This window comes from Arachis ipaensis, chromosome B1 (genome assembly GCF_059453495.1).
Source record: "Arachis ipaensis isolate K30076 ecotype BB chromosome B1, ASM5945349v1, whole genome shotgun sequence".
NCBI classification, from domain to species: Eukaryota; Viridiplantae; Streptophyta; class Magnoliopsida; order Fabales; family Fabaceae; genus Arachis; species Arachis ipaensis.
This window is the reverse complement of record NC_142436.1, coordinates 144,693,813-144,710,154: the sequence shown is the minus strand read 5'-3', so window position 1 is coordinate 144,710,154 and position 16,342 is coordinate 144,693,813. Positions and strand designations below refer to the sequence as shown.

Genomic DNA, 16,342 nt, shown 5'->3' with positions numbered 1-16,342 from the left:
TAGGAACATATTTATAGAAATTTCAAACCTGGCAGGTGGTAGCTAAGAAGTTATTGAGCGTAGGTGTTTCCTTGCAATATGGTGTGTGGATACAAATCAATGTCCAAAGATTTTAGTCAACTCTGAGTCTTGTAATATGGTGTGTGGATATAAATCAAAGACTTAAGTCAACTCTGCTTAATGTCAAGGTGAGTGTTGTGAGTGTGTGCCCTGTGACTCCGACAGGGCCCCTGTCGGAGTTACTCTTCTCTTCTTTCTTTAACTTCTTCCTTCATATCAAGGTTTGCTCTTTCTATTTAATACCAAATGGAATTTCATTGAGCAATTGCCCTCAGCATTTGTTCTTTGCAGGTTTTGTTTCAGATTCGCAGCTTGCCATCTTCATCTTCATGTGGACGAGTGAGCGGAGGATCATCCACCTGGAGCAGGGATGGGATTTCATTCAGCAGGGCATCACCAAGCTCAAGATAATTCTAGAAGAAGGCTTGCCTGAACCTTACTTCAGCTCCGATGACTACCTGATGCTTTACACGTAAACCATCTATTCCCTCTTCTTTATGCATATCTTTCACTTTTTTCAATTTCATCCATGGTGGATTTGGCTCTGTGTATTTATTTCAAATGGCTAATAAAAAAAAAGTAGAAAAATGCATAGCCCTTGGACATTTAAAACAATAAAAAGACCCTATTTTTAAACTGAAACTTAAAAAAAAATTCATGAAAAAGAAGATACGTGATGTTGAAGAAGAGCAAGTGAACCATTTGTGTATGGAAAATTATGAAAGCAACTTTTTTTCTGTATGAGATTGAAGGTACTTTAGAAAGTTCTTTTGTCCTAAATTTAAATGATGATGAGTGTAGAATACTTTGAGGGAAAATATAAATAAAGATGTGGAGGGAAATTAAGATTCGAAGGCGAAATTAGGATTTGGAGGGAAAATTAGGATTTAATATAAGTTGTAATTATTAATTATGGTAAAGGATATTTTTGGGAAACAACAACAACAACAAAGCCTTGTCCCACTAAGTGGGGTCGGCTACATGAATCAAACGACGCCATTGTGCTCTGTCATGTATCATGTCTACAGAGAGACCGTTTACATGTAGGTATCGTTTGACCACCTCATGGATAGTCTTCTTAGGTCTTCCTCTGCCTTTCGCCTTTTGTCCATCTTCCATCTCATCCACCCTCCTGACTGGATGTTCTATCGGTCTTCTTCTCACATGTCCAAACCACCTGAGACGCGATTCAACCATCTTTTTCACAATGGGTGCTACTCCAACTCTCTCTCTTATATCTTCATTCCTTATTTTATCCAATCACGTATGACCACTCATCCATCTCAACATCTTCATCTCTGCCACACTCAGCTTATGTTCGTGCTCCTCTTTCGTCGCCCAACACTCCGTACCATACAGCATAGCCGGTCTTATAGCGGTGCGATAGAATTTACCTTTAAGTTTTAAAGGCACTTTTTAGTCGCATATAAAACCAGATGCACTCCGCCATTTTGACCAACCTGCTTGGATCTTATGATTTACATCCTGTTCAATTTCTCCATTGTCCTGTATGATGCACCCAAAATACTTAAAACTTTTAATTTTTCGTAGGGTGTTTTCTCCAATCTTCACCTCTATATTGGGGTTTTCCCTTCTCAGACTGAACTTACATTCCATATATTCCGTCTTGCTACGGCTTATGCGCAGACCATACACTTCTAGAGCTTCTCTCCATAACTCCAACTTCTTATTTAGGTCTTCCCTTGACTCTCCCATAAGGACGATATCATCGGCAAAAAGCATGCACCATGGCACAGGCTCTTGGATGTGCTCTGTGAGTACTTCCAAGACTAATGTGAAAAGGTATGGACTTAAGGATGATCCCTGGTGTAATCCTATACCAATAGGGAATTCTTCTGTCACACCACCTTGGGTCTTCACACTAGTTGTGGCCCCATCATACATGTCTTTAATTGCCCGAATATATGCGATCCTTACTCTCTTCTTTTCTAAAACCTTCCATAAGACCTCCCTTGGTACCCTATCATACGCTTTTTCCAAATCAATAAACACCATATGTAGATCCCTTTTATTACTACGATACCTCTCCATCATCCTTCTTAATAGGTATATCGCTTCAATGGTAGATCTGCTTGGCATAAATCCAAACTTTTTTTTTAAGATGTATCTTAACATGTTTAAAACTTAATAAAAGTATTTTGTTCAAAAAGAAAGAATTATTTTTTTTTTAACAAGAAAAGCTAATCCAACAAAACACTTATTTTTACCATTCTTGTATAATGATATGCAGAACCATCTATAACATGTGCACCCAAAGGCCTCCTCATGACTATTCCCAACAACTCTATGACAAGTACAAGGAGGTATTTGAAGAGTACATCCAATCAACGGTGAGTATAACTGTATACATTGTCATTTGAGATTGTTTCCGGTTGGTCATCATTAATTGCTTATAAGGGTTAGGTAGGTGAGTAGGTGCTGTATATTGGTATTGAACTATTGATTGTGATCACCAGCATAATTTAATGGTTTACTCTCTGTCTAAACTCTAAATCTCCAGGGACTGATGGAGAATTTGTATCATGTAGACATAGGTCTCATGGTAGTTCTAAGAGTAAGTGATTTGGTCATTGTTATTGCTTATAGGAAGCAAACCTGGGTGACAAATGCTTTGGCTACAGCAGCCACAATACAAATCACATATTATAGTCAGATAATGGAGGGTAATAAGCTGAGAGTGAGAGGATGCCATTGACTGGCATATGCTCACGTATCTTGCCCAAGAACAAGTTGTAGGTAGCGGAAGTGATGCTGCAGTGGGAAAATACAGAGGATGATATATACTAGGCTAGAGAGACGAGTGAAAGCTTTGCAAAGAAGGAAATACATGGAATGAAGTTAATGCTTAAATTTCACAATATTAAAAAGATATGGAACCAAAGAGATGGATTGGAAAAATAATTTTTTCTTACCTCTTGTTTGGTTGATCAATGAGAGCGGAAAGGGGAATGTAAGGTCTGTCTGTAATTGGTAACTAGTTTAACCTATCAATGTAACTCATTATAAGGTAAATGCTAAAGTCTTAAAATTTAATAAACTGAACAAGAAATCGGTTTACTTATTTTTCTTGAGGCCAGTGTAAACAAAAATACCATTAGTTCGTCCTCTCGTCATCAAGATGGGTGTGTATATTTGGTAGGGGGTGTATGAGGTAAGGATTTTTATTTGGATTAGTGTAGTTGCCTGAGCTTCCAGCTCAAAATGCACTAGTATCGATGCAATTCAGAAGGTGATATATTTTATAGTGATTTTGTTCGTTTTGTTGTGTAACCTACTAATCTTTCATCAAAATAGGTGATATATTTTATAGTGTGATTGAGTTTCCTTTTTTTGATGGATGGGGTGTAAAACCTGACATTTTAACTGTAAATATGTCCACATGATTTCAGTATTTATGATGGTTGTATCTTGTATTAATTTTTTTTTTTCGTGCTTCTTTTCAAATAAGTAACTTCTTTCCCCTTTGGTTCAGGTACTACCTTCTTTGAGAGAGAAGCATGATGAATTTATGTTGATAGAACTTGTAAAGAGGTGGGCAAACCATAAAATTATGGTTAGGTGGCTTTCTCGTTTCTTTCATTTTTTGGATCGCCACTTTATTGCCTGGAGGTCACTCCCACGCCTTAGTGAAGTTGGCTTAACTTGCTTCTGTGATTTGGTAATGTTACGACGAACCTTACATAGTGTTATGTTAATTCTTTCAATTAGCTACTCTTCTACATGTTACCAATATAGACAAGTTCTGTAGTGCTACTATATATTAGACGTTTTTCCTATTATTGCCATTCCATTTTTACCTAAAGTAATAAATTTTGTGTTTATTATTTACAGGTTTACAAGGAGCTAAATGTGAAAGTTAGAGATGCAGTTATTTTTCTTGTAGGTTTTTCTTCCTTATGCTAGATTTTCGGTGCTTACAAATTTAGATAACTAACCCTTATCTGTTTAAAGATTGATCAAGAACGTGAAGGAATGCATATTGATCGGGCTTTATTAAAGAATGTATTAGATATATTTGTTGGAATTGGGATGGGGCGAATGGATCACTATGAGAATGATTTTGAAACTGCAATGCTTAAAGACAGTTCTGCTTATTACTCTCAGAAGGCTTCTAATTGGATCCTAGAAGATTCTTGTTCTGATTACATGCTCAAGGTGTGGTTTCTCAGTTGTCCTTGCAGTAACTTGATTTCTCATTTACATTACTGCCTGATCTGCATTTGTTGTTATGTCTTTTATAACAGGCTGAGGAGTGCTTAAAATGGGAGAAAGATAGGGTTGCTCATTATTTGCACTCCAGTGGCGAGCCAAAGTTGTTAGAGGTTTATTCTTGGGCCTTTTTCATGCTATTTCAGCAATGTGCTCTTCACCCATGTTGAGTGTAGTATTGCCAGGCAACTAAAAGAAAGAGTGGGGTGGTGACAAAAATAGTTTAATTTTGATGCAATCACAGTATAAAACGTGGCCTTCACATATTGTAGTTTCTGAACATTTCTCTTGGTTTTATTTTTTACTTCTTGGAATATCGTTCTAGAAAGTTCAACATGAGCTGCTATTCGTGTATGCAAACCAACTCCTCCAGAAAGAGCACTCTGGATGTCATGCTTTGCTTAGAGATGACAAGGTACTCTTGAAATTCTACTAACTTGTTATGGTTACGATTTTTCTTCTAGTAATTTAATGTGAGTATAATGTTGTCATATTTTTCCTTAAATGTGTAGGTTGAAGATCTGTCACGGATGTTCAGGCTATCTTCTAAGATACCGAAGGCTTAGATCCTGTTTCCAGTATATTTAAGCAGGTTGGTGGTAGTGAATCTATCACTATGCCAATCAAAATTGGGCTTTTCTTGCTAACTTGCTTATAAAACTTTTTCTTGTAACATTTTCCAGCATGTTATCAGTGAAGGTATGGTATTGGTTAAGCAGGCTGAAGATGCAGCTAGTACCAAAAGGGTCTGTTACTGAACTTGTTATATTTTGGTTTTGCTTGTTACTGGTTGAGTTTATTTTGTCTATTGCCTGTTTTCCTTATCCTGTTAAATGCAAATCTCTACAGGCAGAGGAAACTGAAGCTGGTCTGGTTGTTCAGGATTTCGACCCGGGGAAGCTCATGCTCCACCTGCTTAGTTTTCTTTGTTCTTGTATATTTATTTGTAAGGTAAAGTATGTTTTTTTAAACTTCACGTTTGCAATTTTTTTAAATATCCTTTACGTTTAATTTTATTTAATTTTTGCCCTCAACGTATTTTATTTGTGTCAAAACTATCTCAGTACTTTTTAAATTTTCTCTCAAATTTTAGGTTGGGTTAACAATTAGGAATAGTTTTGACCCAAATAAAAAATGTTAGGAACAAAATCGAATGAAATTAAACGTTAGAGATATTCTTAAAGAAAATCACAAACATTAGGAAGAAAAAACATATTTTACCCTTTGCGTGTCATATATCCTTAAGACTTTGGGATGATCCCAACAAGAAGTTATGGATGCAAAGCTTAGTATGTCTGGATTAAAATTTGCAAAGGAATGTTAGTATGAATGTACTTCTTGTAAAATTATTTTTTATTAAAATCAGATTAATGTCTATGTGGTTTGTGTTTGAACATTTTTTTGTCAAACATGAATTTTAAAACATGAATACTTTTTGGATGATGTTATCTAAAATTTCACTGAAATGCAAAATTACTAAAAAGGAAGTAAAAGCTTAAGATTTAACTGATCACTTGTCAATATAACAGGTTAAAATAGATATTTAACATTTTATCAATATTTCAATGTAATTTTCAAGGATGGAAAGCCAAAAAAAAATTGTTACTTTCACCAAAAGTATGTCTAGAGCAAAAAATCAATCTACATTGAGTTAACTAAAAATTGTCCAAACACGATTGTAATCATTCATGGGAAACTTAATGTATATTGGGAGATGATGAACGACAAACCAAACACACACTCAATCTGGCATATGAGAAAGGGTTAATGGAAGGTTTACATGTGAGCTAGGATATGAAAGTTGAGGCTATTTGGTTGTTGTAGCTTAAATAGACATAATAGGCCTAACTTGTACCACTTTCACTGACCCAATCATGATTAGTTGAATATGAGACCGATGATATTACAATCATGTCCAAGACTGGAACTTGCTGTTGAGACTGTTTCAATTCAGGTTGTCTCTGAGATTTTAGCTTTATTGCGTCGTCTGTTTCTTTGTCGTATAATGGCAACCAATTTGACAAAATCCAAAGCTTTATTTAGGTACACTTAAACGAATTAATAAATTAACTACTAGACTAAGACAGTGTATCCCTTGGAATTTCTCATCGGTTGTTTGAGAATAATAAAGATAAAAATTTGAGGGAGAGGATCGGAAGCTGGCAACGAACACTGGTAGTGGTGAGACTAACCCCTCGCTTTCTCGTACACGGAAAAAAGATAATTAATAATGCGGTGAGCGTGGATCGAACACACGACCTTCAGATCTTCAGTCTGACGCTCTCCCAACTGAGCTATCCCCGCATTTACAATTTATTATTTTATTGAAACGAATAATAATACATAAAATTAAGCTTTTATTTAAATTTTAAAATACACGAACCTGACGGCAGAGCTGCCGCACACAATCTCTGTTTTCATGTTTCACTCAAAGCATCACTCTCTTACAAGAGCTCTTCTCTTCTTCCTCAGCCACAACCCCCCTCTTCCATCTCCATCCACAAAATCTTACCTTCTTCTTCTTCGGCCAGAAGCACGCCGCCACTCAACCACCTCCACTTCCGATGACCACCACTCTTTCACTATCTCCTACCTCACCACCAAGTGCGGCTTCTCCCATGAAGACGCTCTCAGAGCAAACAAGCGCGTTCGCTTTGACACCCCCGTCAAGCCAGATTCCGTCATCTCCTTCTTCAAAGCCCACGGTTTCTCCCCCTCCCAAATAGCCACCATCATGTGCAAGATTCCCGTGGTACTCACATATGACCCCACCAAAGCGATCTTGCCAAAGTTTCAATTTTTGGCATCCAAAGGTGCTTCTCCCTCTGACATTGTACTCATGACCACAAAGAGTCCCAACTTCTTGCTTCGAAGCCTTAACCATATAGTATCCTTGTACGAATTGGTAAGGAGGTTCTGTCCCTCTGATCTTAAAGCCATTGCTTATCTAAGTGGATGCCCATCATCCATTGCTGATGTTCGTGTGCCTCAAAATGTGAAATTGCTGCTTGATGAAGGGTTGACCAAGGCCAACATTCACCATTTGCTTAGAACTAGGCCTTCTGTGCTGTCCTCTGCTGATTTGAAGAAAACAGTTGAGGAAGTGAAGCAATTGGGGTTTGATCCTTCACAGTGTAATTTCAGTGTGGTGTTGCTGGCCAAAAAGGCCGTAACTAAGTCCCAATGGGATGCTAAAGTTGATGTCCTTAAGAAATGGGGATGGTCCGAACAAGATTTTTCGGAGGCCTTTAGGAGGCACCCTCATTTTATGCTACGTTCCAAGGACAAACTCAATGCAGTGATGAGCTTTTGGATCAGTAATCTCGGCTGGGATTCTTCGGCGTTTCGCATTAGACCGTGTCTTTTTGGATACAGTTTGGAGAAGAGGCTTATTCCTAGAGCTAAGGTTGTCAAGTATCTTCTCTCCAATGGTTTGATGAAGAAGAATGCTAGCATAATCACACCATTTTCTTTGACTGAGGAGCTGTTCCTCAAGAAGTGTATCACATGTTTTGAGGAGAAAGATAGGTCTCGCCTATTAACACTATATCAGGGAGGGTGTTAGCATTTTTTGAGTTAGTCAACTCTTGATCCCAAATTTTGTGTTAGGCAATCTTTTGTTTCTTCATGTCACTTTAGTCTATAATTGGATACTAATTTGATTGAATCGTCTCATTTGCTTGGCTGAAAGCATTTTAGATTTTACACATAGATCTTACCTGAATCAGTTACTTGATTGTTCATAAGTAATTGATCAAGGGGTATAAATGGTTTTGTGCTCAGAGATAACTTTGTACACCATGCTTGTTTGTTGGTTTTGTTGTGTATTCTTGTTCAAAGAAGTGGAATTGTTCAAAGGAATTACGGAATTGAATGTTGTTTGAAATCCTAACAAAATTTGCCTGTACAAAACCAGAGCAAGCAGTTTGTTTCAGCCATAGTAAATTGACATGGCCTCCACCTCTCTCTCCCCTCAAAAAAGTAAAAACATATTTATAGAAATTTCAAACCTGGCAGGTGGCAGCTATGAAATTATTGAGCGTAGGTGTTTCCTTGCAATATGGTGTGTGGATATAAATCAAAGACTTCAGTCAACCCTGATTAATTTCAAGGTGAGTGTTGTGAGTGTGTGACTGTGACCCCATATCAAGGTTTGCTCTTTCTCTCATGCTCCCGATCCACAATTGCATCAACCTTCCCCGATTTCTATTTCATACCAAATGGAATTTCATTCAGCAATTGCCCTCACCATTTGTTCTTTGCAGGTTTTGTTTCAAATCCACAGCTTGCCATCTTCATCTTCATGTCGACGAGTGAGCGGAAGATCATTGACCTGGAGCAGGCATGGGACTTCATGCAGAAGGGCATCACCAAGCTCAAGAATATTCTAGAAGGCTTGCCTGAACCTCACTTCAGCTCCGAGGACTACATGATGCTTTACACGTAAACCATCTATTCCCTCTTCTTGATGCATATCTTTCACTTTTTTCAATTTCATCCACGGTGGATTGGCTCTGTGTATTTATTTCAAATGGCTAATAAAAAAAAAAGTAGAAAAATGCATAGCCCTTGGACATTTAAAACAATAAAAAGACCCTATTTTAAAACTGAAACTCAAAAAAAAATCATAAAAAAGAAGATACGTGATGTTGAAGAAGAGTAAGTGAACCAAGATTAAATTTGTGTATGGAAAATTTTGAAAGCAACTTTTTTTTTTCTGTATGAGATTGAAGGTACTTTAGAAAGTTCTTTTGTCCTAAATTGAATTGATGATGAGTGTAGAAAACTTTGAGGGAAAATATAAATATAGATGTGGAGGGAAATTAGGATTCGAAGGAGAAATTTAGGATTTGGAGGGAAAATTAGGATTTAATATAAATTGTAATTATTAATTATGGTAAAGGATATTTTTGGTAAAGAAAATAATTAAAAACTTTTTTTTAAGATGTATCTTAACATGTTTAAAACTTAATAAAAGTACTTTGTTCAAAAAGAAAAAAAAAAATTTAACAAGAAAAGCTAATCCAACAAAACACTTATTTTTACCATTCTTGTATAATGATATGCAGAACCATCTATACCATGTGCACCCAAAAGCCTCCTCATGACTATTCCCAACAACTCTATGACAAGTACAAGGAGTTATTTGAAGAGTACATCCAATCAACGGTGAGTATAACTGTATAACATTGTCATTTGAGATTGTTTCCGGTTGGTCATCATTAATTGCTTATAAGGGTTAGGTAGGTGAGTAGGTGCTGTATATTGGTATTGATTGTGATCACCAGCATAATTTGAATGGTTTAGTCTCTGTCTAAACTCTAAAGCTCCAGGGACTGATGGAGAATTTGTATCATGTAGACATAGGTCTCATGGTAGTTCTAAGAGTAAGTGGTTTGGTCATTGTTATTGATTCTAGGAAGCAAACCTGGGTGATAAATGCTTTGGCCACAGCAGCCACAATACAAATAACATATTATAGTCAGATAGTGGAGGGTAATAAGCTGAGAGTGAGAGGATGCCATTGACTGGCATCTGCTCACGTATCTTGCCCAAGAACAAGTTGTAGGTAGCGGAAGTGATCCTGCAGCAGGAAAATACAGAGGATGATATATACTAGGCTAGAGAGACGAGTGAAAGCATTGCAAAGAAGGAAATAGATGGAATGAAGTTAATGCTTAAATTTCACATTATTAAAAAGATATGATAGGAACCAAAGAGATGGATTGGAAAAATAATTTCTGCCTACCTCTTGTTTGGTTGATCAATGAGAGAGGAAAGGGGAACGTAAGGTCTGTAATTGGTAACTAGTTTAACCTATCAATGTAACTCGTTATAAGGTAAATGCTAAAGTCTTAAAATTTAATAAACTGAACAAGAGATCGGTTTGCTTATTCTTCTTGAGGCCAGTGTCAACAAAAATACCATTAGTTCATCCTCTCGTTATCAAGATGGATGTGTATATTTGGTAGGGGGTGTATGAGGTAAGGATTTGAATTTGGATTAGTGTAGTTGCCTGAGCTTCCAGCTCAAAATGCACTAGTATCGACGCAATTCAGAAGGTGATATATTTTATAGTGATTTTGTTTCCTTTTGTTGTATAACCTACTAATCTTTCATCAAGATAGGTGATATATTTTATAGTGTGATTGAGTTTCCTTTTTTTGATGGATGGGGTGTAAAACCTGACTTATCTTGTACATTTTAACTGTAAATATGTCCACATGATTCAATACTTATGACTGTTGTATCTTGTATTAATATATATATATATATTTTTTTTTCCGTGCTTCTTTTCAAATGAGTAACTTCTTTCCCCTTTGGTTCAAGGTATTACCTTCTTTGAGAGAGTAGCATGATGAATTTATGTTGAGAGAACTTGTAAAGAGGTGGGCAAACCATAAAATTATGGTTGGTTGGCTTTGTCGTTTCTTTCGCTACTTGGAAACCTCCATTGCTGCCCGGAGGTCACTCCCACCCCTTAATGAAGTTGGCTTAACTTGCTTCTATGATCGGGTAATGTTACGGCGAACCTTACATAGTGTTATGTTAATTCTTTCAATTAACTACTATTCTCCATGTTAAAAATATAGACAAGTTTTGTAATGCTACTACAGATTAGATGTTTTTCCTATTATTGTCATTCCATTTTTTCATAACGTAATAAATTTTTGCGTTTATTATTTACAGGTTTACAAGGAGCTAAATGGGAAAGTTAGAGATGCAGTTATTTCTATTGTAGTACCAAAAGGGTCTGTTACTGAACTTGTTATATTTTGGTTTTGCTTGTTACTGGTTGAGTTTATTTTGCCTATTGCCTGTTTTCCTTATCCTGTTAAATGCAAATCTCTACAGGCAGAGGAAACTGAAGCTGGTCTGGTTGTTCAGGATTTTGTCCGGAAAGTGATTGAGCTCCATGACAAGTACCTGTCATATGTAAATGACTGTTTCCAGAATCATACTCTCTTCCACAGGGCATTGATCAGAGATTGACTTTACTTACAATCGTTATGGTGGATTGATATGTGCATATAAATCTGAAAGTTTTAAAATATAGGCTCTGAAGGAGTCTTTTGAGGTCTTTTGCAATAAAGGTGTTGTTGGGAGCTGGAGCGCTGAACTGCTTGCCACATTCTCTGAGGACAACATTCTTAAAGATTTGGGCGCCCTTCTGGCCAACCGGTTGCCAACTTGAAAGCCCAAATTCAACTGCTGGTGCCCGGCTTCGACGCTGGAAGCTCGTCATTCATGGGGATGTTGAACCCCCGGCAGATGCCCCTGCTCGTGCTCCACCTGCTTAGTTTTCTTTATTCTTGTCTATTTATTTGTAAGTTAAAGTTTTTTTTTTTTACTTCACGTTTGCAATTTTTTTTAAATATCCTTTACGTTTAATTTTATTTAATTTTTGCTCTCAACGTTTTTTATTTGTGTCAAAGTTATCTCTGTACGGTTTCAATTTTATCTCTCAAATTTTAGATTGGGTTAACAATTAGGGATAGTTTTGACCCAAATAAAAAACGATAGGGATAAAATTGAATGAAATTAAACGTTAGAAGTATTCTTAAAGAAAATTACAAACATTAGGAAGAGAAAACATATTTTATTAAAATCAGATTCAGTGTGGTTTGTATTTGAACATTTTTTTTTGTCAAACATGATTTTTAAAACATGAATACTTTTTGAATGATGTTATCTAAAATTTCATTGAAATGCAAAATTACTAAAAAAGAAGTAAAAGCTTAAGATTTAACTTATCACTTGTCAATATAACAGGTTAAAATAGATATTTAACATTTTATCAATATTTCAATGTAATTCTCAAGGATAGAAAAGCAAAAATATTGTTACTTTCACCAAAAGTACGTCTAGAGCAAAAAATCAATCCACATTGAGTTAACTAAAAATTGTCCAAACACAATTGTAACCATTATTGGCAAACTTAATGTATATTGGGAGATGATTAACGATAAACTAAACACACTTTTTTTTTTGGGTCTCTTTCACCACACACCCATACACACCCACCCTAAACCAAACACACACTTAATCTGGTACATGAGAAAGCGTTAATAAAATGGTTACATGTGAGCTAGGATATGAAAGTTGGGCCTATTCGGTTGTTGTAGCTTAAATAGACATAAGTCCAATTTGGATAAACAGGCTTAATTAAGCTCCTTTTAAAAAAATACCTTAAATAATAAATGACAATATTAAAAGTAGTTTATAAATAAGTTATTTTGTCTTTAGATTTTTAGTTCTAAAGTGTTTATTTTATAGAAATGTGATAAAAAGTAGTAGTATTATGAGATAAGTCATTTTTGTTAACTTCTTTTATAAAGCTCCTAAATAACTTCTTAAAAAGCCGCAATTTGATTTTGAAAATTGCACCAGACATTAATATTATTATTTTTTATAAGTCAAAAACTCAAAAAAATTATTTTTGAAGCTTCCAAATGGATTAGGCCTAACTTGTACCACATTCACTGACCCAATCATGATTAGTTGAATTTTCTTATATGAGACCCATGATATTACAATCATGTCTAAGACTGGAACTTGTTGAGACTGATTCAATTCAGGTTTCTCAAGTAGCCAAGTGAAGAAGTCTCTGAGATTTTAGCTTTATTGCGTCGTCCGTTTCTTTGTCGTATAACGGCAAACAAATTGACAAAAACCAAAGCTTTATTTAGGTATGCTTTTTCATTCATCGATGATCCTCTTAAATGATATGTCTTCTCTATTCATCAGTGATTATACTATTTTGTGTTAGGCAAAAAACTGATAACTAACATCGTTAACATCAATATTCGAATATCAATAAGCTATAGAGGTCAGCCGTATAGCATACTTTGAAAATTGGGGTCAAAGGCTTTTGCGAGGCATAAAACAAAGTCGCCCTTGACAAGATTCCACCAGACAAATTAAACCGACTAATGAGCTAACTATTAGACTAATTTAACGTTGTTCACCTAGCTAGCATTCATAATAGTGGGTCAAAAGAATGCTTCAAGGCCTTTTATTTGCAATAATGTATGTGCATGCATTAGGAAAAGTATATGGAACCAAAATGTGATCAGCCAAAAAGTAAACAAAACCGTTTAATTAAAATCACATTTTGAATAATATGTTTGAAAACCACTCCTGAGATCACGGAGCACAAACCAAAACCTGATTTTTCATGAAATCCAAACACATTTTGGTTGATATGTTTTTGGTTCCCTAGTTGTTCTCTTATTATTATTATTTCGATTATTATAAGAGTACAAGATTGATGTTGAGCGAATACACCGTGTTTTTTAAAATTAGAAGTGAAACTTGAACTCAAAATTTTTAGATAAGAAAGAAAAATTATGCTATTTGAACTATATATAACTCGTTGGCAGTTTCGATAGCTTTTTGTCCTTTGATGTTAATTAATCAATACTTTATTAAATCATATGCGACATAGTGTATATCGGTAGTTTGAGAATAATAGAGATAAAGATTAAAGATAATATTTATGTGTATTTAGTGTATATTTTTATTTTAAAATAAATATTTACTAAACAGAACCAAATATATATATATAGAAAAATTTTAAGATTGTCATAACTTATCACATTGTTGAAAATTACATATTCATCAATGAACTAAAAAATAAAATAAAATGAAAAGAACTACTTTAGCCGGCACCATTAAAAAAATATGCAAGTGATGGTATCTCTTTAGAAGTCTTAATCTCATTTGACCTGAATTTTATGCATATGCCCAATGGCCAATACAAGATATACCAAGCTTTAAGTAATAACAAAAGAAAAAAAAACAATGAAACATGCATATTTTGTGTGACTTCCACGTATTATTTTTTCTCTGAAATTTAATTACAACTATGTCCTCTTTCTTGAAAGAAAATTACAACTATATTATTCCAACTAATTATCTTTAACAAATTTAAATGATGAAATACGTGCTAATATGTTTCTTTTGTTTCTCGTGTATTTTTTAATTTAAAAGGTCAAAGATTAATTTGTTATGAATCAAAATTCTATTTAAAAATTATTTACTGATTAATAAATTAATGCATGTATAAAACAATATTCAAAATAAACCCCACACTTACTTAAAAAATACGTGCTAATATGTTTTGCTGCCAAATGGATTATATTGGAAGGTGCAAAAGTGGAAATTGAAAACTCCCAACGACCTTGGAAGTTGGAACGAACTCATTGACAGTTGGTCCGTCGTACGGATCATACATTCCGATTCCACCCACCGAATTTCGACAACCTTGTAAAACAAAACTCCGCTGTCGTATAGTAGAATGACGATAACCTTACTAAAACAAAATAAATAAATAAGCATGATTACATTAATTAATTCTTAAATGGGATATAATGGCGTAATTCTTAAAAAAAAAAAAGAAAGTTTAGTAGGAAATATTTTTATTAAAATTTGATCAATATTTAACCAACAAAAAAAATGAACAATCTCACATTATTAGATTTAATTCCATACTGTTAAAAATACTAATGATAGCTAATTGATAACTACACATCACAAAATTTGTTGGCTCCCTAGCTAACATTCCTCAAAAAGAAATAAATGAGGTGTAATACACATATATAAATTGTTTTTTTTAATCTTGAAACATGATTTTTGCAGCCTGCTGGAAAAAAAAAAAAAAGAAGAAGAATGTGGCCATGTATTTGACACATTTTATTGCAAGAGATAATATGCTTTTCACAACTTGTAAATACCAAAATAAAACATTTAAACATTTTTTTCACAAACTGTAAAAAGAAATAATAACAAATTAAAAAACATTTGTGCAACCAACAATTAAAAAAGCAAAAGTTAAAACAATTGAAAATTAAAAAAAAATGGCAACTTACAAAAAAGCTTGTGTCCATAACATCCCAATAATTCATTTAAATAAACTATTTTAGAGCATTTTACATCTTTACTTTCTATAAACAAATTTTGTATCCCATGATTAAGCATCATTTTATGAATATTTGATAAATTTTTATATTCTATGTCAATAATAGTATTAGTATAAGAGAAAAGTTTAAGAACAAAAATATAATTTTAGTTTATATTCGTTGGTATTTTTAATTAATAACTTAATATTTTTAGTTTAGTATCATTTTTAATTAATAATTTTAAATAATATTATTAATTAATTAACTATTAATTAAAAATAATAAATTGTGTTAGTCATATAGTCGTGCTAATAGATTGAAAATATATCCGTACGTTAGAAGTCAAACATATATAAGTTATTAACTACGTCCACATGCATAAAAATAAAAGTAAAAGCCATGCAATGAAACTAATGTGAAAATTAAAAAATATAATTTCGTGTGTAATAAGTTGAGAATGATTCAATCCACTAATTAAAAAATTTCGATGAGTATAGTTTAACACCCACTAGTGTTTATAACAAGTACAAAGTACAAACCCTTTATTGTTAATAAATGTAACTTTGAAAAATATATATATACTTTATTAATAATTTAGTGAATTCCATTCTTTTATTCCTACTTATAATAAGTTCAATTTGAGTAAACAACTTAATTAAGTTCCTTTTAAAGAAATAGCTTAAACAATAAATGCTTATATTAAAAGTAGCTTATAAATAAGTTATTTTGTGTTTAGTTTTTTAGTTTTAAAAATATTTATTTTAAGTGAAAAATGATAAAAAAAAAATTATTATGAGAGAAGTCATTTTTGTTAACTTCTCTTTAAACACCAAAATAATTTTTTAAAAGTTACAATTTTATTTTAAAAATTGTACCAAATATTAATACTACACATTTTTATAAGTTAAAAATTAAAAAAAATCACTTATAAACTTATCTAAACGACGCTAACACCCTTGAATTTATTTATTCTTCGTATCTTAGGACTTTCAAAAGGCTAATATTATTTCCTTTTTTCGTTTTCACTCTTTTCAACTGACTCTCTTTTTTTAAAAGATAATTAGTATATTTAAATTCACATTAATTTACGTATACATTGACAAAAGATATACACTACAAAAATATTATATATTTTAAAATCTTTTATAAAT

The 16,342-nt window shown here is 33.7% G+C and overlaps 1 protein-coding gene, 1 non-coding gene and 1 pseudogene across 3 annotated transcripts; 2 read left to right on the top strand and 1 right to left on the bottom strand.

The window, feature by feature from the left end:
• The first annotated feature begins 136 nt into the window (after positions 1 to 136).
• Positions 137 to 11,725, top strand: LOC107638461 (cullin-1-like; annotated as a pseudogene). The gene is made up of 11 exons (XR_015902564.1): positions 137 to 532; positions 2,312 to 2,411; positions 3,554 to 3,739; positions 3,913 to 3,960; positions 4,033 to 4,236; positions 4,326 to 4,403; positions 4,616 to 4,705; positions 4,803 to 4,882; positions 4,974 to 5,036; positions 11,146 to 11,265; positions 11,348 to 11,725. The product of XR_015902564.1 is annotated as a cullin-1-like (transcript).
• LOC107638473 (uncharacterized) lies at positions 5,808 to 8,278 on the top strand. The gene has a single exon (XM_016341775.3). It carries the CDS (start codon positions 6,710 to 6,712, stop codon positions 7,853 to 7,855), a length of 1,146 nt encoding a protein of 381 aa, XP_016197261.1. The 5' UTR covers positions 5,808 to 6,709; the 3' UTR covers positions 7,856 to 8,278.
• On the bottom strand, positions 6,522 to 6,594 carry TRNAF-GAA (transfer RNA phenylalanine (anticodon GAA)). Its single transcript has one exon. It is a non-coding gene; the product is annotated as a tRNA-Phe (tRNA).
• Positions 11,726 to 16,342: the final 4,617 nt, after the last annotated feature.

Coding starts and splice junctions, on each gene's coding strand:
- LOC107638473 (XM_016341775.3), top strand. CDS start 6,710: ATGTTTCACTCAAAGCATCACTCTCTTACAAGAGCTCTTCTCTTCTTC.